Raw genomic sequence first — 24,175 nt, 5'->3', positions numbered from 1 at the left:
AAAACAGGAAATTGACCGGTAGAGATTGTAGCCCTCGACACCAGGATCGTCTAGGCACTCCCTGATCGTCAAATAGATACACTGAGAGTGAGAAAGGGTAGGTGAGAAAAAAAAAGAAAATAGTGTTTTAGAGAGATAGAGGTGTTTTAGGTAATGAACCGAACTTTAGAAAATTTTATTTATATCATAAGATTATTTTAAAATAAAAATGTTCGTCTTATTATTTTAATACACATATCTATTCTAATACTTTATTTTCTAGGTTCTTACACTCCCTACATCGTCTTTGTGTACATTATTGACAGCATGAGTTAGAAAGTTTATCAGAATTTTCCTTAAAAAAAATTGTCTTCGTCACTGAAGTAAAATAACACATTATAATATACTATAAACATATATTTTGAATTGCACAACTAATTTCACTTTAAAGATTGATATATATATTACATATTATGATATCTAAACATAGCAATAAGTTCTTAATGCTTCTAAATTAATAAATCCATGATATTATTTCAAATTGAACCATCTAAAAATTTTACAAACTAGATGACCTAAGAGATACTAAATCCGAAATAAAAGAGTACAAATTAAAAGAAAACAAACTCATCTCAATAATGAAGAATGATAATGAAAATATCATAAAAACACTCACAATAGTGATAACCAATCACAGTAATGGCTATTACTGTGGCACTAATGCTTCTGTGACCTTGGTTTTTGCTTGGAGTATATTTAAGTGTACTCATATAGAAATAAATATAAGGTCAACATTATATTCAAGTGAAGGCACAATTTTATCTTTTTACACACTAAAAGAAAAAATCAAGAAAGGACAAGAAGCAAAATTATTCATGTTGTGTTGTCATTTACAATTCATTGCTTGTCACTTATAAATCTCATTCACTACATTAAAGTCCACTGAAAAATAATAATTTAATTCTGATGATAATATTAATGATAAAGAAATTTATAGAATTTAAAATAAAATAAATTCAATATAAAGTTTATTTTATAATTTAAAATGAAATTCGAAATAATTATATTTTAAAATAATAGATTCAATAAAAATCATTGTTTTATGAAGTTCAATTATTTGAAAAGAAAGAAACCTTGTTTTATGCAGCCCTAACTTTCATTAGGCAGCAATATCACAAGTGCATTCTGAATAGACATGCCATTGGGAAAGAGATAATCATGACAAATTTGTTTTAGAACAAAAAGGAACATTATTCTTTTAATATTAATTAATCTTAAAATACCAATTTTGACAAACAATTTTCTTTTTCACAAAATTTGCAACATGTTACATCATGCTTTACCATATGATCCGAATATCTTTGTTAACTGTTCTCAGAAATCCATACTTCAGTCATTTACATTTTCCAACAAAGATGACTTACTAAAAGAACCTAAGCTCAACATGATACATATTTTATAAAACTTTCAAAAGTGAATTTTTTTTTCTCGATAAATTCTTTATATCTATGACTATTACACAATATGAAACTGATATTATTCAAATATCTCAAATTGTGAAAACAAATAGTGACATATTTGTAGTAAAAAAAAGAATCACTGACCACTATTTGGCTTGCCTTTTATACTCAACAAACTCTGCAGATGTTATGTGTTTTCCTTTTGCTAATTCTATGCCACAAATGAAACAAAAACAACGCCAACAGCCACAAATATATACAAGAAAATAAATATATACAATTTCTTTTTCTATATTTGCCACCATTTCCTCCTTTCCATGGTCTTCACAAGCTCATTTGCTAATGATGCAAAGTCTTCAGCTCCACTTTGCAGTTCAGCAGTGCGTTGGCTGATTCTCTGAGTCAAATTGAACAGTAAAACTTCATTTTAGCAGAGTTTATGAATCATGATAACGATGCTTCAAGCATAAGAAATTGGTGACCCCTTTGCACTAAAGACTAGAGAATGAAGAAATATGTTTATATTTAACAATTATACTTGAAAAGTAGACAAACAGAAACTTCAATGTAAAAGATGAAAAAAATGGTTGGCTAAAAAATGTTTAGTCTTTGGAAATATGACATTTTTTTTGTATTAGTGTCTACATTTTTTAGCCCCTAAAAATTACAAAATTCATGTTTTTAATCCTACTAAGGGATTAAAACAACATAGTTTTTTTCTTACAAAAAAATCGTTTTTTGTTAAATATAGTGGCTAAAAATGAACAAACTTTATATGAGGACAAAAACCAAAGAGGGTGCTTCCATGTTTATGTTGAAGAACTGACAGCAACAGAATGTGATTGTAAGTTAGCATGATGAGATGAGATAATTTTCTACCTCTAATTTTTCCTGCCTCTCCATTAACTTGTTTCTTGCTTGGGCGGCAGCTGAAGAAGCATCCTGAAATCAGATATTGATTAATATATTTAACTCGTTGATACCAATAGTGTTAAAAGACAGAGAGGATGAATAGCTTAGCATTACCCCAGTTTTTCTATAAGCAGCCATAATTTCTTCAGGTGTTCTAAGTCTTGGCTTAACATCATCCTTATTGGTGCCACCTTCAAATAATTTCTCCCTATCTCGTAACTTATCTGCATGCAGAAGGAAGAAACTGTTACTAACCTTTGTAGTCAAAATATGATGCATGTTTTGAAAGTGATTTACCTTTTTGCTTTTTTTTAACATCAGGAGATGAAGTAGAACTCTTAGTTATTGGCGGGTTGGGCTCATCTATTTCAATATCATCTGTGCGAAAATACAGAATATTTTGAGGTTTTGCTTTTGACAATTCAAACTTATGAAACCCAAAAAACACCAAGTTAAAGAAAAATGTAAACCTATATCAAGTTCCACTTTATTATCTGCGATATCCACTGTTGGAAGGGGATCACGCAACAGGGGCTTAAAGAAAATGTCTTCCAAATTCCCAAAATTGGAGGCCGCACTTTTAGTCATATCTGTTTGAGAGGGTTTTCCTCCTTTAAGTCCTTTGACAATGCCACCTAGAATCCCTGGCACCATGGTCTGCACCAAAATGGTTAAGCTAATTAAAAAATTTGTTAATGGTGTGAACATTAGGATCCAAAATAAGGCAAATCAAAGAACCTCAAACCTGTTTCTTCTTCTGAGTTGTAGAGAATCTAAAGGCAGCATCAGCTGCGGCTGCCAGAACTTTGTCATGAAGACAAGGCAGATGCTCCAAATTACTAAAACAGAATAGAAATGTTAGTGATCTTTTTCTTCCTTATAACTACAGTTTAACCAAAAGTCCACAATGTTATTGCTTCATTACAAGATAACAAAGATACCTGAATTCACTTTCGCCAGCCAGTAATGAGATTAATGCCAATTCAGAACCGTTAGCCTGTAAGTTATGAATATCAGAAGGGTGATTTGAAGACCAAAATTTGCAGATTAAATTTGACTCAAATGCTTTCACCTCAGTACTCAAATATGTTTTACAGTATCCACTAAAAAAATACAGCGCAAAAACATAGATGAAGTTCTTGACGATTTCAAAGTTCTAGAGAGAATTGTACCAGCACTATGTGTCCATAATCATCAGAACACATGGTTTTATCCATATTCACTTTATAATTCCACCTTAAAATCGACAATAAAGAGCTTTCTTCAACCAAATGCAAATCTGGCAAAGACCTATCCAAAGATGAGAAAAATAATCCAATAATTTATCATTTCAAAGAAATTTTGTTTAGCTAGAATCCACATTGTCTTATTTAAAATACTCCCCAACTCTTCAGAAACAGAAGAAAGAACAAAAAATACTAGCACTTTAACCTGATTTCAAATGCTCCGGTCTGAAGCAATGATAGAAGCCCACAAACTTTATCATCTTTCTTTAAGATAGAAGTCCAATAAGAAGATTTAGAATGTTTCACTTTATGAATTGGTTTCTTATGTCCCTGTAAAGAATTATCATAAACGTCAAATTCATTCGCATACAGACTTGAAGTGAATGCAAATGTGAAGTGATAATGAACTAAAGAACCTCTATCAAAGATTTTGCTGAGAACAAGCGCAATGAATTCTCGCAGCAAAGCAGAACAAGTGGATCCAACATTAAATCTCCAGAATGTGAGGCTTCTGAAGAGGAAAGATCAGCCTCTGATGAATTTACCCTAGCTGATAAGGGTTGTTCCTGCTCGTCAGGGCTATTATCAGCAGTATTCTTCGAGAGTCCATTCTGCGGCTTGTCATTTGATGCTTCAAAGGTTGAGATGCTACTTTCTGAGGTACAAAAATCTGTCAGAATTTTCAATGATATTTCAAGTGCATTAAAACTGAAAATATGCTTTGTGCTCTTCATGAAATTTGTACTTGCCTATAACATACATTGAAATTGCAGTTGATTCCTTCACATGTAATGGTCGGCTAGAGATCATTTTGCCATTATTACCATCAACTATGTTAATTATTGAATCTTGGGATAACACAAACAGTATTTCTTCAAGAGAGTTGCCTGAAGCTGCATCTGATTGCTTTAAGTTCACATAACTTGGAAAACATGCTTCTTGTTTCCAAACCAATGAAGTAATGGGAGAGGTAGAGCCAGGTGCACCATCAATCAAGAACAAAACTGACAATGAATTCATATTACAAACTGCAACCTGGAAAGAAGCAATTTACCAAGATGTATCAATTGACAGACCTCCCACTATCCCTTACGATTAAATAACAAACGCAATGAGAGAATTAACAAGCAATCAGATAATACCCACCCGACCACTTGAAAACCCAATAGCAAGTTTGGTTCCAGAATTTGCAAATGATAATGCTTGTACTGAAGAATCCAGAAGAGAAAAAACAGCACTACAACGAGTTTCTTTTCCTTGAGGAACATCATGAACTGCAAAATATATTTCACAAATCATGATACAATGAGTCAAGGCCTAACAATTTCTTTATTCTGCATAGATATCTTTGGAACACAAGAAACATGTGAGGGGGGCAGGGTTAAAACTCAAACAAAGAAGATGGACTTCCAATATGGTGACAGATATCTAGGGATCACCTTCACTTTTTGATTGTGTGACAAATTGGAAATTTTGTCTACTGGAGTGGACTTTGAGGTCATAAATGCAAACCTATTAAAGTCATCACAGCAAAAGAATTGAGCACAGAAAAAATATTGTATTATTTAAAATAGATTGACATATTAAGAAAGATATCTGACAAGACCACATTCATTGCCCACGGCCAACAGTAAGGAAACAGAGCAGAAGTCCAATTTTGTCACTGGAGCATCTGAACCGGCCACTTTTGTACCTTTCACCTACCAAACAACGAGATAGTGGGGACAAAAAACAAATTATATGAGGAAATCTAAGGACATTTTTTCTTTGAATTTATTTTGGGAAAAAGTAGTTGTGGAATGCTTACCTCTCCCTCTATGTTGCAAATATAAGATAATACTGCATATGTAGCATCACACACAAGAACTGATCCATTAGAATAACCCACAAAATAAACACACTCAACCTCAGCACCTTTTGTTGTGGACAACTGACTGGGAACACCCCCAGTCAAGGGCCAATCTGAAGGTGCAGATCCAGACCTCAAGCCAGTTCTCAAAGCTGAAGCAACCTAAGATAAATGAAATAAGTAGATGATAAAAAGATAAGAAACAAAGATTAGCTGAAAGGAGTGACAAATTACAGGAAGAAAAAAAAGTTACCTCAGTGAGAATTTTTGATGAATTTGACTTACTGGGTAACCTGACAAGTTTTGCAACAGTCAAAGATGGATCAGCCATAGGTACTAGCACTGGAAATTCCACAGCAGGAACAGATGGCATCCTTTTCTGCTGAGATGTCAATGTGGACAGGCTATCACTATTATACAAATGCAGTTGTCCAGGGTTTGTTAGTACAAAAACTTCATCTTTGCTGTTCAGCCCCTTTGCTCCAGGACTGGGCAGTAAAGTCAAGTCTGCAAAAGAACCACTAAGTGTAAGGTCTGCCCGATTAGTGCATCTTACAGACTCCATCCCAGATGACCATTCAAGAGTTAAAACCTGCAATAGAGGCATTCTAAAGTTTATGGGGAACATTACACACATGCTAAGAAAACATTTTAACAAAAAGAAATGCTAGCCATCAGGCAATGGTAACAAGTGACTAGAAATCTGACAAGAATGTATCGTCATATTTGTTCAAAATAACCAGGGTTTAAACCTTACCATTTAAACTAACAAAAGATATGGGAAGAAAACAATGAAAAAATATCAGTTCAAATCCTCAATTTAGTAACCAGACGATAAGCCTACATTAAATACCAAGGTTTTCTTAAAGTTTGTAAAGCACAATGGTGCTCAACCAGGTTTACAGCATCATAAGGAATTTTCAATTATTTTTTATATCCTGCAAGTCCAAGTAAAATACTTCTTCAATACATTTCAGATTTTAGGAATGATGAAACATTCAACATTCAAGAATGTTTCAATCACAACCTTGGACCAATTTTGAATGTATCACATGTTTTATAACTGGTATAGTTTATCATAATTCAGAAGCAATTGCCAATAAAACCAATAGAAATCAATTTAAAATAAAATGATTAACAGATAAACAAGTAACTTACTGTCAGAACTTCTTCAGATCCAATTTCGTCACCACCATAGACAAACAACTGCCCAGCACTATCACTTTGAGATTTATAGCTGTCAGACCATTGTAACACAATGACCGGGAGTCTCCTTTCTGCAGTCGAAAGTTGCAGCTTAATAACATTTTTAGAAGAAGTTTGTTGATCTTTAGAAGGTGCTGATGATGACAAGTCCCAAAGAAGTATATCTCCATCTAAGTATCCCACAGCAAGAATAGACCCAGTGGAAGATGCCCAGCAAAGAGCAGTTATCTCTTTGTCTCCCAGATTTTGTTCCATAATATTAGCTGGAAGATTAGCCCCTGTTTCAGTAGAAGGGCTACTATCCTCATCCTTCAATTGGAGATCTTTTCCACCACCAAGGAACACAATTCGAGCTTTAGAAACATCCCAAAGAATAAGCAACCCATCCTCAAATGCAATCAAGAGTCTACAAAATATAAAAGAATTCATTCTTCATCAGATTGAAATGTAACTTCTTTTACTCAACATGGAATATTAGATTTTAGACAATCACCCTTAAACGTTAGCTATTAAAATGGAAAATCAAATGCTTAAATACTTCACCAAACATCTTATACTAGTTATTTTGGGACTTAGGCACTCCATAATACCCAATCATAGCATTGCCCTAAGAGTTTATCACTTCACTCAACTTCTCCACTAGTCAAACTCCTCCCACTTCAAATCTCTCTGTAGGCAGTTCCTTTCCAAGACATCAACAACCGGGTTTGATATTAACTGATAAGCATCCAAACACTTGGAGGACCCGCACTTAAACTATTAAGGAGGGAGAACCAAAACCTTAAATACTCCACTGAGCATCTCATACTATTCAATGTGGACTTGACATCCCACAATATTCAAGTCCCTATGAAACAATCAGTAATTCTTCACAAGCAAACAACCCCAATTCATGCAGATCAGGACAAGAGTCACACAACTTTATCAAATACTGGTGGAAGTATTTGCTGTCTTGAAATATGTTCACCCATCATTTCAGTCAGAGCTCTAAGATTTAGCTACATATATGATACAGAATACATACTCATGAAATCATGCAGTGTTGTCTCTAAGAATATATACTAGTATGACAAATTACACAAACAGCTTAGGAGGATGGCTCTGCATTTTTCATCAAATGTTTGAAATAATTTTGAAAATCTGAGAAATTATTTGAAATGATAAAGACAGTGAGAACTAAAAAAATATGAATGTTTGTTGGAATTTTGTGACTCAAACAGCATGTGGTTGAAAGAGTCAAATCAGTTAAATAAAAATATATTCCTATCCTATTTTTAGGAGGATTTTATGCATTATTTAATTAATTAGTTTAGGAGATATTTCTCAAAATCAGTCACAAATTCTATAGTATAAATATTTATTGTTTATGCTCAATAAAAGACATCAGTTTCCCTTTCATTCTTTTGTCTCTTATATTTTAAAACCCAACAATTGGTATCAAGAGCATAAAGGATCTTACGGGATCTGTGATATAACCCACAAACACATACAACCACAAAATAGCCACCACACATAAGATGGAATCTCAAACATCCTTTACTACTGTTTATGTGCCTGTATTTGATGAACTAAACTATCAAGTGTGGGCTGTCAAAATGGAAGCATATCTAGATGCTAACGATGTGTGGGAAGCGGTAGAAGAGGACTATGAAGTGCCTCCCTTGCCAGATAATCCTACAGTTGCTCAAATGAAAAATCACAAAGAAAAGAGGCTTCGAAAGTCCAAAGCCAAATCAATTTTGTTCACAGCATATCTCCAGTCATTTTCAACAAAATAATGACGTTGAAAACGGCACATGAAATCTGGAAGTTTTTTAAGGAAGAGTATGAAGGCAGTGAGAGAATCAAAGGAATGCAAGCTTTGAATCTGGTTCGAGAACTTGAGATGCAGAAGATGAAAGATTCGGAGACAATAAAAGATTATGAGGACAAGCTTCTCAGCATTGCAAACAAAATACGTCTTCTTGACACTGAGATTCCTGATTCTCGAATTGTTCAAAAAATACTTGTAACAATTCCAAAAAGATATGAAGCCACATTGACTTCCTTGGAGAACTCAAAAGATCTTTTTAATATTACCTTGGTAGCACTTTTGACCGCACTTTAGGCTCCAGAACAAAGAAAACTCACGAGAGAAGGTCATATTGAAGGGGCTTTGGCAGCTAAATTATTGGAAAAAAAGGGCAAGTCAGGAACTTTCAACTACAAAAATGATAGCAAATCCTCTCATGTTTTTCCATCATGTCCTTTTTGTAAGAAAAACAATCATCCACAAACGAAGTGTTGGTGGAGGCCAAATGTGAAATGCCATAAATGTGGACAATTAGGGCATGTGGAGAAAATCTGCAAGTCATCAAAAACACAAGAAAATGTACAAGCTGTTGTTGAAGAAGGTGAAGAAGAAGAACTTTTTGTTGTTTCTTGCTTTGCTACTGCAAGATCAACAGAAAGTTGGCTAATTGATAGTGGTTGCACGAACCACATGACTTATGATCAAGAATTATTCAAAGATCTTGATGCAACCTACAACACAAATGTCAGAATTGGAAACAGAGCAAAAATAGCAGTGAAGGGCAAAGGAACCATCGTGATCAAAGGTTGCAGAGGTTTGAAATTAATTATTGATGTTCTATATGTTCCTGAAATTGACCAAAACTTGTTGAGTGTTGGCCAACTTCTAGAGAAAGACTATAAAGTTCTATTTGAAGATAAAACCTGCATGATTAAAGATTCAAATAATAAAGAATTATTCAGAGTTCAAATGAAAGGCAAGAGCTTTGCCTTAAATTTGATTGATAAAGAGCAGTTTGTTGTGCACAAGGTTGAAGACAACATGCAGGTACAAGGGCTGGCTGAATTGGAAGAGAAATCACCCGTATAGGCAACTTTGCAATATGGAAAACAAACAAGGTTGCCTTTTCCAAAAGACAAATCTTGGAGAGCAACAAACAAACTACAGGATGTCAGAGGACCTAAAAAAACTCCATCTCTGAATGACAAGAAAGTAGAGCTAGTAGGTGTTAAAGTTGGTGAAAGTCAAAATGAACCAGAAAAAATAGAGGAAGAAGAGCAGCCTAAGTCAACTCTTCCCGAAGCAGAAGCTGAAAATGCGAAAAAGCCAAAAGAACAACTACAAGTAGATGAGCAGGTTGCGGAAGATTGTAAGGACGTGAAGACTAAGCAAGAAATTGTGATCGGAACTTCCAAAAGTGAAGGAACTTTAGATGATACGGTCAAGGACGAAAAAACTTAGTGTATGCTGACTTTGAGTCAAGGAGTTTGTTGGAATTTTGTGACTCAAACAGCATGTGGTTGAAAGAGTCAAATCAGTTAAATAAAAATATATTCCTATCCTAATTTTTAGGAGGATTTTATGCATTATTTAATTAAGGTTTAAACTCTCGGATGGTCATCGTATTTGTTGGGAAATCTCAAGTGAGTCCTCGTTTTTTAAACTGTCAAAATTGAGTCCATATACTTGTAAAATTGAGCCAATTTTGCCGTATCCATTAAGTTTTGACAGACGGCGTTAAATTGTGATGACGTGTTTATGCTGATATGTATTGTTTGATTATGTGGAATTTTTATTTAAATTAAAGGATCATGACATGGCAAAATTGAAAAGGAAATTAGAGATTTGGAAACCATCGCTCGTTCTTCTGGACGTTCTTTGCAAAAGCTTGGAGGGGTAACCGACTTTGTGTCCATCACTTGGACTGTGTGATTTCTGGCATTCACCGAAGCCTGTGGAGGCTTTCTTGCGGAAAAGCAAAAAATGTACTTCAATTTTTGTTTTGTCAAGGGAAATGTTCTCGCATTTTTTTTTCTAGCATGGAAAATTTCTGACATGTTATGTACTCCAAGTTCTTCTTATTGGAGAGTCTATGAGATGAACATGTAAAGTTGAGACCTTTTTAATTATCTTCAATAAGGGAAGTTTGATTTTTTGCTATCGAAATTCCCTTTGTCTTCTAGTTTTCGATCTCTCTAACCCTTTCCGAAAGATGCTTTCTTTTACTGATTATTCAGAGAATATTTGAAATTAAACTATTCATTCACATGCTTGGAACAGATATTTGGTGTATGCATGAGTCAGTGAATCTGGTTATTCAATATATTTTTTTTATTTTGGCCTTTTCTGTGGAGAGTTGTATTTTTTTGTTTTTCATTGATATATATATCTTTGAATTTGATGCTTCAACCTGAACAATAAACCACATAATTTTGAAATTTTGTTCTTTAATAGATTTGATGGAAGAAGCTTTTGAATTCCAAAGTTGGGCAAAATTGATTCCTGATGCCCTAGGGGTAATCTTCACCAATCTTGTTGGCTTTTGAATTCTGGCTTCTACCTTCGCAACAAGCTAGAAGCTTCAAGAAATAATGCTGATGTTGTTACTGTTGCCATAGATAGAGTTATTCCAGTTGTTGATATCAATGCCCTGAAACCATGGAACCTCCCAAATATGTGATTCATAAACAAATAAATAAATAAGCAATTTTTTGTGCATATGATTCTTTCATTTTTGGTAAAATGGTTGTTTGCAGCACTTGCGGAGGAGCTTTGTCGTGGAGATACAGAAGCAATGGTTTTTCTTTTCGCCTGGGCAAGAGAGAGAAGCCAGAGGAGGAAGACCTAGCAAAACCACAGCTTCTGGGTACTAGAAAGCTACTGGTTCACCTGACTATGTTTATTCTTCTGATAACAGAGCTATTAGGGTGAAGAAATCCATGGTGTTCTACAAAGGAAAAGCCCCTATGGGAAGAAAAACCAAATGGAAGATGAACGATTACAGAGCCATCTCCAAATGATGAAGAACGCGCAGTCGTTTCTAAATCCCTAATTCCCTTTTCAATTTTGTCATGTCATAATCCTTTAATTTAAATAAAAAATCCACATAATCAAACAATGTATATCAGCATAAACACGTCATCACAGATTAACACCGTCTGTCAAAACTTAACAGAGAGGACAAAATTAGCTCAATTTTACAAGTATATGGACCCAATTTTAACAGTTTAAAAAATGAGGACCCACTTGAGATTAACAAATACAAGAACCATCTGAGTGTTTAAACCTTTAATTAATTAGTTTAGGAGATATTTTTCAAAATCAGTTACAAATTATGTAGTATAAATATTTATTGTTTATGCTCAATAAAAGACATCAGTTTCCCTTTCATTCTTTTGTCTCTTATACTTTAAAACCCAACAATGTTAAACTACAAAGTTAAACTCTAATTTTACAGCATCCTAGTTTTCAATTTGCCTTGTTAGAGTAAATCAATAAGTAGCAGTCAAGTGAAAATTCCAATTGATAAATTTGCCAAAAAGAGATGCAAGGCTAAAATGTTGTATGAACTATTTATTATCTTGCCTGTTCCCAAATGAAGAAGGTTGTAAGAGAATTCCAATGATTGGTTGTACACTGGGATCTGGAAAGCCTGCAGCTTCTGTCAAAGAGAATGAATCAAAGAGAATCAAATAAGTTTTGTTAAGAAGTAGACTTTAAACCTAACTCAACCCCACAAAAACAATTTATAAAAAGGGTTGCATCCACTTATATACTCTAAACTGGTCTTATCTCTAATTGATATAGAACTTTCAACAAATTTAAATACTGGAAGACAGAGGCATGAATCAACTCAAGATATTTGAACATAGTGGTTATGTAAGATAAATATTGCAATTTGACACAACATTGTTTATCTTAGTGGTGACCATATTCCCCTCATCAAATGGGTCAATGATCATTGTCCTTCAATTTTTTTTATTTCCATTTTTTACCAAATAAGTCCATCAGTATTACCTATCAATCATCAAATTCAAAACAAAAGAGCAAAAAACTAAAAATGAAAACAAAATACCCCTTAGAAACTTTGCAGACAAATTATATGATGACTTCAAAAGTTGTCCTTCCTCAGCTTCAAACTTTATCACAGAAAATAAACCATGCTGGTCCCCAACATAACTGAACATTATAACAAGTAACATTACTAATCAAGTGCCATGTAAATGTAATCACAACTATTTGCAGCTAGTGACTACTAAGAGCAAGGGCAAAAGTATAGAGATTTACTGCATATAATTTTTTCATAAACATACATGAAATGTGAACCGCTGACTACAGAAAAAGCAGTAATCTCGGACTCCCATTGTAAAGAACAAACAAGGCTCCGGCTCTCAAGATTCCAAACCTGCCAAAATCATAAGAAAAATACAAAATGACATTCTAAGCCTTAACTATAATAAGAAAGGAACTCTAAGTCAATCACTTCACTGATTTAGACCATAACTTGACATCCTAAAATGCTTGATGAAAAATCACACACGTTACTTTCCATTCTACAATTAATGATGAGAGGTAAGAAAAGAAACTAGAAAAGGAAAGCAACCACATAAACTTAGAGATATCAATTATAGGTGTTAAGGACTGATAAAACCACAATACTTAGCCTATTTGGGGGGAAAGTTGTTAGAAAAAATGTATCAACACAAGCAGATAGTGAAATGTACAAAAACATTACCTGGATATCATTGTCATTTAAGACCCCAACTAAATGCCCCTGGTTTTGCAGGAACTGTGAGTGCCAAAAGAAATAAAGGATCAAAATGCTACTTACATGAGCTTAGCTAGCAAAAAAATTGACAATTTTGCACCAAAGAAATCCAACAAGATCTAACTGCATGTCAATTTGAGAAGTTCAATGACCCTTACCTCCAAGTATTTGTAAGGCAATTGCTTAGGAGAAACCAAAAGTCCTTCTATGTTATCACCACCTATCACCTTAAGTCTTCCATCCCTGCCATTAAACTGCTTACTATAAGCAATCAAACACTCACATCCTATAATGACATCTATTTGCCAGCTATAATTAAATCATGGTAAATGTGGTGTCAAATCATTATAACATTTGAAGAATCATGCACTGTCCATTATGAAAAAAGTCATCTCATTCCCATGTTTTCTGGCTAAACATGTACAAGAATTATGTCAGTTTGATTTTCTCTTATCAGAATGACCGTTTCTTCTTCTTACTATCATTACGCACACTTTTAACTGAAAGAACCAAAATAAATGTCAATACAAAAAGCGAATTTAGGCATTACATCACCATTCCTCCCGCAGACCCTAACAAAGAACTGATAATCATTTCAAAGATAGTTTGAAAAACCCAACGAGATTTTTTATCCTAAATTTCAGAATTCACTTTGACAAAAAAAAAATAGTCATGCATGGGCACAGTTCAGAATGCAATTCCTTAACCACAATAGAATAAATGAAAAAGACAAAAGATCAACTTTATATTACTTATCACGGATAATTAGAATAACCCAGATCAAACTATTCTAAAATGTTATTGAATCCACTATCCCTTTTAACCCCTCCCCCCATTACTAGACAACTAAGTACCATAAATATATATTTTTTTCTTATAGCAACCACTTGTATCATCTACCAGAGATAATCCTTTTATTTGGGTAAGGTAGGACCATTCCTCGACGATAATGGAAACTTATTTAACATTATCGTAACTCAATGGTACAGTACCATACCCAATTAGTAAAAAAGATTGCAATCAACAGAAAAATCAGAGACTGAGAGAGAGAGAGGGAGAGAGAACTGACAAAGTCCCAATAGCCAAAAGTCGCTGAATGGGGTCAAAGGCGAGAACTGAAGCTGTGGATGGAATGCCGTAGTGAAACACAATTCTGGGATCCAACTCACCTCCCTGCAAACCACCATGCCGCAACTTATGCTGAACCAAAACCATCCCAACCCCAGAAAAAAAAATCACAACATGGAAGAGTAAAGGAAGCCCAGAAGAAGAAATGAAAAGTAAAGTTGGATGAGAAAGAAAGAATCTTTATATTCGAGTTTTTAATTTACGTTGGAATGGTGCAGCAGAGCCTTGTCAATCAACCTCTTGGCAAACATAGTTGCCGATGATGTTGTTCTTGTTGTTGCTGAGAGTAGGTTGTCTTCCACGGCTTGATTTCCTTCCTTGGACTGATGATCATTCCAATGCTTGGTATTTTTCTCTTCCCATCAAAAATCAAAACTTTTCTTTTTTTTATAAAAAATAAATTCTTTAGCTCATCTGCCGGTCATTGGTCAATGTAAGAGTTGTTTCACACCTTCTCTAAATTATGGTAGTCAAAACTTTTACTTGTCTATATATAAACTTTTAATAAATAAAATTTCAAATGGGGATGTAGCTCAGATGGTAGAGCGCTCGCTTAGCATGCGAGAGGTACGGGGATCGATACCCCGCATCTCCATTTAACATTTAATTTTTGTTGAATATGATTTTTTATAATGATATAAAATGTTATTATATTTTATTCAGATTCAATTATTTCTGGAATTGACATTTAAAGCCTAGTAATTCAATTTACTTTTAGCTCAGATGGTAGAGCGCTCGCTTAGCATGCGAGAGGTACGGGGATCGATACCCCGCATCTCCATTTAACATTTAACTTTTGTTGAATATGATTTTTTATAATGATATAAAATGTTATTATATTTTATTCAGATTCAATTATTTCTGGAATTGACATTTAAAGCCTAGTAATTCAATTTACTTTTAGTAAAACTACTTACCCGAAAAATTGTTACTCAAAATGTGATAATACAATTTAAAATGTGGAAGGTTGTAACCTTATGTCAAATAAGAGGGCAAATCTCCATAAAAAAAGGTTTTATATAAAATAATATAATTATAAAGTCTCCTAAAATCTGTTGTATGGGGATAACAATATAGAAAACGTGTGGTACAAGTCAAACTTACTTCAACAAAAAGGACAACATTATATAAATAATTTGAGTATATTTATTATGACAAATATTGGATACCAAGGAGAGGTTTATATAGGTAAAAATTTATTAAATGGTATATATATAAGGATATTTTAAAATATTTGTACTATTCATTTATTATTTTATGTATAATTCAATTGACTTAAATATTAAAATGTCTTGTATACCATACATTTTCATTAACTTATATTCTAAGGAAGAGATCATCATAATCTCATAAGAAAGAAGGAAACATTCAAAATTAGGAGTAAAAATATGGTTTACACATTCATAATAAAGCTGACTTAGAACTAAAAAGGTTATATTTTTTAATTCAAAACATGTTGTATTAATGTTTTTATCCATTATCTTAAAATGATAAATTTATGGATTATTTTATTATATAATATTTAACTTTGTTATTTTTATCGGGTCTTTCGTCCCTTAAGTATCACACGATTTTGGGTTTAGTCCCTATTCGAAACTTTGATGGCTTTTAATCCTTATAGTTTTGAAACTATTACTACTAATCCTTAAAATTGGATGGCGTTAAATTGTCTTTCACGTGGCAAACGGCAAACCCACGTTTCATGCCACCTCCCGTGCCACGTTTAGTGCTTCTTTCTGTCTTCATCAATGGACCAGTTTCTCTTCAAACCATAGAAAGTCAACGGCATTCAAACACAAAACCTCTTCGTCGCCATTTCCAAAACCTTTCCCATAAAGAAAGTCGAAACGTTTCTCTGAGTTGGATTCCATAGATTGTACATGTAAAGTGGTTCAGCTTCAGCTATGAGGATGCCATTGGAGCACCCCACATAATTTTCCCATGGGCACCTTGGCAATTTTCTGAAGAAGGGTCTACACCAACACCCAAAGGGCATGTATGCATATGAAGTTTCGATGGAGCCACTTCGAGCAACGTGTCTACGGTATTTCTTAGCGTTTTGGTTAAACCTCCCTCATTTCATTCACAATTCCTCTCAGTGGGTTTGATTTGGTGTGATAATTATCGCATGCTCCTCTTCTATCTCTTCTTATTGTTATCTCTTCAACTTCAACCTTCACGGATATCCACAAAAAAACAAACTTTTTGGTTGGAAATAACTTAAAGTACCAACTGGGTTTTGTGCAACTTTTCTCTTTGGCCTGGTTGAAATAGCTTAAAGTACCAAACTTTATGCGCCCTAAGGGGTGGACTGGTGAGAGAAATTTTGGGGTTTGCTTCAATTTCGCTTTGTAGTTGAAGATTCATGGTGGGTGCTTGGTGCTTCAGTTTTTTGAATCTTCTGTTCAAGCTCGGGCTTACCTTTAATCCTCAAGAAGCACTAAACGTGGCACGGGAGGTGGCATGAAATGTGGGTTTGCCATTTGCCACGTCAAAGACAATTTAACGCCATCCAATTTTAGGGATTAGTAGTAATAGTTTCAAAACTATAAGGACTAAAAGCGATCAAAGTTTCGAGTAGGGACTAAACCCAAAATCGTGTGATACTTAAGGGACGAAAAACATATTTAACCCATTTTTATCTATGAAAATTTACCCTTAAATTATTTTCAATAGTTCTAACAATTTCTTTTGTAGGTTTAATAATACTCTTTTATAGAGTCTTAACCATAAAACTTCATAGGAGTATCTTTGATTTGATTTCATGACCTTTGTACTCATATCTTCTCCAACTTGTGGGATCTTTATACCACTTCTATGGTAAGTGAAGTGATGAAACCTTGTGCATAACCTAAAAAAATGTGTCGTTAGTCTTTGCATGAATTTCTTCTTATTAAAAAAGTTTAATCTTCCATTGACTTTGAAAAATGGTATTTAATTGTTTAAGATTGTTAATGCCTTTTGAACTCATTCGAGATTCTATTTCTATTTCTTTTCATTCTTCTCTTTTCTTTTTCAAGAGTAGTGAAAATGTGTAATGAAAAGTATATGTAGCTTATATGAACTTTAACTTTGATTGACTTTCATGGATTTATGGATTTATTATGCTTAATTCTTTTATAAGACACAATAACCTAAACCTTATCGATAAAACAAAGTTTGTAATAATATTTAAAAAAACTCTAAAAATACATTGATAGAGATAACTCCAAATTCAACTATGATAACAAATTGTAAAACCAGCAAAATGTAAGAACATGATTAAATTGTGACTTTTTTAAAAAAAAAATCATAAGTATTAGGATATTTCTTATGACTAATTGACAATGTACTATAGTTTATTATAGACAAAAGTCAAAGTATTAAATCACATAAAGTTACTATATAATTATATAATTAAAAAATAAAGATATTTATAATTTGACATTAATAGCAATTTCATAAAATAAAATATAAAAAAAAAACTTGATTTAAATAATGAAATGTAGATGAAGATAGAGGACACATAATTGAAAAGACAATAATAATAAAAGAAAAAGGTATTTAAAGTACGTAAAAGACTTAGGAATTAATTTCACCAATATTTCATGGACAATTCATTTTAATCTTTATTTAGTGATTTCGATTACTCAATTTACCCTCTTATTTAATTTACCAGAAATTTCTTAGTGGATAAAGTATAAATTATTGAAAGAAGATTTAAACTTCTTGGTGAAATTTGTTAAAAATTAACATTAAAGCTAGAGTTAAAAAATTGTTTTATAAATAGTATCCATATTCCTAAGAGTACATGATATCAATGTTTATTTTACCCAAATCATAATTAAAAAACTATATCCTATCCTCAATTAAAATTACAAAATCAAGTTGGGAGTTGGTGAAACTCAAAATAAGCATTACATAATAAAAAAAATAGTTAACCAAATTAATTGTAAGGTCTCGAAAAACTTAACCAGCTTCCACCTGTCAAATCATGTTATTAATGCCCGCAAACCCTATTCAGACTTTGTATTAAGAAACGCACCCGACCCCACACTCTGACCACCATTAAATGCACCCGCGCCACACGTGCAGTGCCATTAAAACGCACTCACACCCACTCTGCATGCAACTGCCAAGTGTCACTTTGGAACATTTGAAATCGTTAGTGGAATCCAAGTGGCAGCAGGAGAATGGACGCTCGTCCTACGTGGGAAGAGAAATTGATTTTCTGAAAAACACTCTTCCCACTCTTCTGCATGCTTCGTCTTCTTCCCCAAACTTCTGATTCCAAATTCTCTACCTTCTCTCTAGAAACCTCCATCTTCTCTCTACCATAACTCACTTTCTTCTTCTCCGATCCAATTTCAGAGACCGTAGAAGAGATCCAGACGTCATAAGCTTTCCATCAAACCGAACAAGTTCAAGTTTTGAATCTGGTAAGTTCGTCCCTTAGTCGTTCATTATTAGGTTTCATGCAAAACCAAACCTGGTTACCTGCATTCTCTTTGTCTGAATCAAATTTGGATTCTGTAAATGGTTTTAGTTCGCAAGAGTTGAGTGATCTGAGGATAGACGTGATAGTTGGGCGAATCCAGATTTTTTCACGTTAGGACGTTCGTTCACTATTGATCCAGGTAAGGGAAGCTTATTAAATTTAATTCGTATGCTTTTGTTTGTGCTGTATGGATGTTCTGAGAGTTGCGTGAAGCATGACCTGTGATATTTGATTTTGATATATGATCATAAGTATGAGTTGATATATGGTGAATATGAAATATACATGCTGAGAAATGAGTGAATGTAAGTGAAACTTGAATATAAACTCTCCTATGATAATGTACGTTCGACATTAAACGGTTCCTGACCGTTTGGTGTTCTAGTAAACTTCTTTGAATTAGAATACTTTCATTTGGGAAGAATTCTGGTTGAGGATAAGCTGTGTCGGTCTTCTACTTAGAACTCATAATGAGCAGTGTCGATCTTATACATAGCAATCGTATTGAGTAGTGCTCGGTCTTACACCAAGCGCTTTTACTCTTTTCTTGAAAAATCCCTTGATGAAAAATAGTGTTGGTCTAACTTCAATAGTGTTCTCTACCGTGCTCAGTCGTTTACTAGCATTGGATTCTTGTACGTAAACTCTACCAACTGGTCCTTCCGGCAAGTTGACCAACCTTGATATTCCACGAACCGAACCTCAGATCATCCATTTGTGCCGACCGACCATGTCGATCACCCTTGTTAATGCAGGCCGTTCATCTGTGCCGACCGACCATGTTGATCACCCATGATAATACAAATCATCCATCTGTGTCGACCGACCATGTCGAGCACCCTTGTTAATACAGGTCGACCATCTGTGTCGACCGACCATGTTGATCACCCATGATAATACAGATCATCCATCTGTGTCGACCGACCATGTCGAGCACCCTTGTTAATACATGTCGACCATGTGTGTCGACCGACCATGTTGATCACCCATGATAATACAGATCATCCATCTGTGTCGACCGACGATGTCGAGTCACCCTTGTTAATGCAGGTCGTTCATCTGTACCGACCGACCATGTTGATCACCCATGATAATGCAGATCATCCATCTGTGTCGACCGACGATGTCGAGTCACCTTGTAATACAGGTCGTCCATCTGTGTCGACCGACCATGTTGAACACCCATGTTAATACAGGTCGTCCATCTATCTTGTAGTCGGTCCTATTCTGTTTTGGAACGGGGGAAATTCTTAGGTCTCGTTCCTCACGTTTTTCCTCGTTATAAAGAGGGCTGAACGTTAGTGATTTTATGTACTTGTACTGGAAGACAAAAACAAAAATAAAGTGAAAGATTATAAAAGATGAACAGTATATGAGGTGAAACTATGGTTGTGGAATTTGGACGAGCGTTCCGTGGAGGAACGACTCTTGTATTGAATATTGGGAATTGTATAGTATGACTATGGTAAAGCTACTGATGGCAGTTCATCCTGATGTTCCGTGAGTGCTCGTCCTCACATATAGGAGGGCAGGTCATGTGTGGGAACGGCAGGAGGTCCTAGTCCTTTTGAGTACTTTGGACTGATAGGGCTAACCTCGGGCGGCAGCTGATGGACGTTTCCAGTTACTACATCACTTGGGTGCAAGAACGCTTGTAGATACATAGAATCATACAGTCCGGACGATCTGTCTTATGAGAGTTTGGAATGAGTGTATGTATTGTGATATTCTTATAAATGTTGATATGTTGAATTGTATGAATGACTTGTGAATTAAATTCAATAAGCTTACCCTGTGTTCTTTCCTTGTGTTGTCGTTCGTACCTGTACGTCCGTCATGTCTATGCAATGATCATCCGTGTGGATGTGAGCAGACGGAGAGGCGTTGCTTGAAGAAACACTGGAAGAAGAAAATTTGGAAGACGCCAATCTGGTTGAAGTAGAGGTTAAAGCCGAGCCCTAGAGCGCTCGTTAAGTTTTAGCCTTTAGTATTTCTGTTTAGCTTTTTGAACGTTCGGTTGATGTTTGTAAAACCGTTCGTCTCTGAACTTTGAAATACTGCTGTGTTGTAATTAATTCTGTACTTTAAGCCGTTCGGCTTTTTGAACCTCGTACCTTAGTGTAAAGACTGCACTGTTTTACTGTTAATTGTAATTAATTCTAAATTATAGTTATTACTGTATTTTGGGATGTTACATTAATCAATACGAAGAAGAAGAATTACATAAGTTCATGATCATTGTCATTATTAGAAACAAATAAATGTCAATCTTTTAATGCATTACAAAACTCCACTCATGACATAATTGGATATTCGACTGTATAGAAAATTAACCAATAGAGTATAGATAGGGTTTTATTCCAAGTCAGCTCCTAACAATTTCTATTAAGAAATTTACTTAGTACAACACTTATAAAAATATGCAGAAGTGTTAGAAATATAAAAACACTAAAGAATGAAAGTTTTAAAAACGCTAAATGATATAAAGAAATAAAAAAAAAGTAAAATTAGGTTGATTCTTATAAATAGATTTTTCATTGGTTATTATATGATTATTATTCTTTTAATTTATAAATAAAGACCTTTAATTAATTAAATAAATCTCAATTAACTTGTTAAGACTCTCGTTTGATAAAATTAATGAATGATTTGATTGATGTGACAAATTAAAAATATTACTTCCAAATCTACTCTTACCTACTTCCAAATCGACTCAAATAAACAACAAAAAAATTTATCTTCAAATCTTCTCAAATTCATTCAATTTCTTTTCCCAAAATTCATTCAAGTAAACAAAGCCTAAGTGACATTCTCATTATATTTTACTCATTATAAACATTTATGAGTAAAGTAATAATATATTTTTCTGTTCTTTTAGTAAACAAACTTGAGTATACAAGTTTGAATTAACTAAACAATCATAAATTAATTTATATAGTTCCTCTCATGTTTCAAGTATCTTGAAGTAAGATATTATTAACACTTAAATTGTTTCAAACATATACAAGTTAAGTGTTCTTTTATATTACATGTGAAAATTTAGTTTTCAGTCACACAAAATATTGTTATAATTAAGCAAACTGACAAAAATTTTATTAACAATTAAGATTGAATAAACACTTAAATTGTTTCAAGCGCATATATATATATATATATATATATATATATATATATATATATATATATATATATATGTTAAGTGCTCTTTTATACTACATGTGAAAATTTATTTTTCACTCACACAAAAGATTATTATAATTAACTAAATTGACAAAAAAATTAATTATAAAGATTAATATTGAATTACCAAAAAATATTATAAGTCAATGTTAAAAGTATAATTGAAACTAAAAAATAAAAGAGGAAAAATAATCTCTTTTTGAATAAAATAAAACAACACCTAAAACTAATTATGTAAGTATAAGAGAATGAATAAAAAATATTCGTCTTCCACGTGGAAGACAACTTGAAACTTGAAGGGGAGTTCTGATGGATGGATAAAGTGATCAACTAATGAGGAAAATTGTAGTGAGACTTATATTTTATAGTAGTTTTGGATGATCGTTTTTCAAAAATGTAAAGCTTGGACTTTGCTTAATCAATTCAAAGAGTGACAAAATTGGCTTTTAGTTGACAAATTTTTCTGCAATTTGTGCAGAGATTTTACATATATACTTAAGGGATTAAAGATTACTTTTAAGTTTGAAGAATAAAACATTATCTTCAATGTTATCTTGTGTCAAAAAGTCCCTTGAATCTTACAAAAAATATAAACAAAAACAATAATTTTTGTGTGTAGAAAATCTAACTCATGGTCCTAAAGGCCTTTTAACATGTTAGATGAGATGTATACTAAGTACTCCAAATGATACATGTTAGACAAAATTATTAATTAAGTCTGAATAGACGAATCACTTACAAGAGTCTTGGTAAACGAGTCCATAATATGATTTCATCAAATACTTCGTATTGGACTAGTTTATCAGACGAAACACCAAGTAGATGAGTTAGCCATTTACATGCTAGACAATTTCAACAATAAACTACTAAAATTATTTATCTTTTATCATTTTTTTTTCTTCATCCCCGAGAACATTTTTTTTCAAGCTTATGGTGTTAATTTCTCTTAACCATTAAAATATATGATATTTAGTCATGCATGCATCATTTATAAAGCATTAAATGATTCAACATTACATCATATAACTATAATAGCTCCAAAATTATTTTAGTATGTAATTTAATTTAAAAATCATTTTATCCCAATTAAACAAATCTTAATTAAAATAATTGATTTAAACTCGGTTACACTTCAAGATAATCAAAATTAAGTATAATTTTAAAGAATTTCATCCGTATTTCTACATAAAATTATTAACCATAAACAATCCTTAAATATATAAAAAATATATAAAATTATTTTTGTAGGTTTACATGTTTTAGTAAATTGTTTATAACATGCAAACATATATTCAAATATAACAAACACCTAATTTTAAAGTTTTAATAACTCTTTTTAAAATTCTAAATCAATGTTTTATGTCAAATAGTAAAAGAAGTTTTAGGAAATACCTTTGTAAATATGTTTTCTTATATGCAAATATGTGCACATATATAAATATATATATATATATATATATATATATATATATATATATATATATGACTTTTATTTTTTCTCTCTTTAAAATAAAATAAATATTAACCATCACATTTAGATAAGAAACAAACATATGAATCAATGATTGATGAATTAAATGAGATCCTCAATCTCATTATTCTGTAGACAAACACATATCATACATAGTACAATCAGATTATGGTTGACTTTAACTAATGAGTAAAAAGTTGCACACATATATAAATAAATATTACACTCAAACACCAAAACATTTTTAAAACCAGAAATATACATATAACACAATAAGATTTTTTTGGGTGACCCTAACAACTCACAAAAAAAAAAGTCATATATTCAAATGCGCCTCAATCTCTCGTATTAATTTATAAAACCCTATTTTTTCTATATCCTCATTGGTACAAGTTATTTCTCTCATAATTATATGAACATTGATAAGTGAAAGTTACTCACCAATTCAATTTTATTATCTCCACATGATATATAATGTCTATGACCAATTTAATTTATTTGAATAATATACATGTAAGTTTAATTTCTATGTAGCTAACCACATAAAAATAATTTCATTCTTTTCTATAAGCATTATACTTTTCAATATATTGTTTAATTAATGTAAAAATCATTTTATTTATTTTTACTTCTTTATTTTCTTCTAAGTAAAGGTCTAAATTGACCCTCTGTCACTAATTTTAATTTATTTTATATAATTTTCAAAGTATCTAGCATTTTATTTCTT

At 32.8% G+C, this 24,175-nt stretch overlaps 1 protein-coding gene and 1 non-coding gene across 2 annotated transcripts; one reads left to right on the top strand and one right to left on the bottom strand.

Moving 5' to 3' along the window:
• Positions 1-1,492: 1,492 nt before the first annotated feature.
• LOC108329385 (uncharacterized) lies at positions 1,493-14,729 on the bottom strand. Its single transcript, XM_052872530.1, has 24 exons — positions 14,524-14,729; positions 14,262-14,392; positions 13,351-13,435; positions 13,160-13,213; positions 12,738-12,829; positions 12,500-12,603; positions 12,010-12,085; positions 6,585-7,038; positions 5,680-6,018; positions 5,385-5,588; positions 5,179-5,277; positions 5,017-5,089; positions 4,724-4,851; positions 4,288-4,612; positions 3,994-4,232; positions 3,783-3,907; positions 3,524-3,641; positions 3,293-3,348; positions 3,097-3,190; positions 2,822-3,008; positions 2,649-2,729; positions 2,466-2,575; positions 2,319-2,381; positions 1,493-1,836 (listed from the first exon to the last, which is right to left on the bottom strand). Exons 1-24 carry the CDS (start codon positions 14,569-14,571, stop codon positions 1,729-1,731), a joined length of 3,393 nt encoding a protein of 1,130 aa, XP_052728490.1. The 5' UTR covers positions 14,572-14,729; the 3' UTR covers positions 1,493-1,728.
• Positions 14,730-14,842: 113 nt separating this feature from the next.
• On the top strand, positions 14,843-14,915 carry TRNAA-AGC (transfer RNA alanine (anticodon AGC)). The gene has a single exon. It is a non-coding gene; the product is annotated as a tRNA-Ala (tRNA).
• Positions 14,916-24,175: the final 9,260 nt, after the last annotated feature.

The sequence above is a fragment of the Vigna angularis genome, chromosome 2 (genome assembly GCF_016808095.1).
Source record: "Vigna angularis cultivar LongXiaoDou No.4 chromosome 2, ASM1680809v1, whole genome shotgun sequence".
In the NCBI taxonomy this organism is placed as follows: Eukaryota; Viridiplantae; Streptophyta; class Magnoliopsida; order Fabales; family Fabaceae; genus Vigna; species Vigna angularis.
Note: the sequence above shows the minus strand (reverse complement) of the source record. Positions and strands in the feature narration are given on the sequence as shown.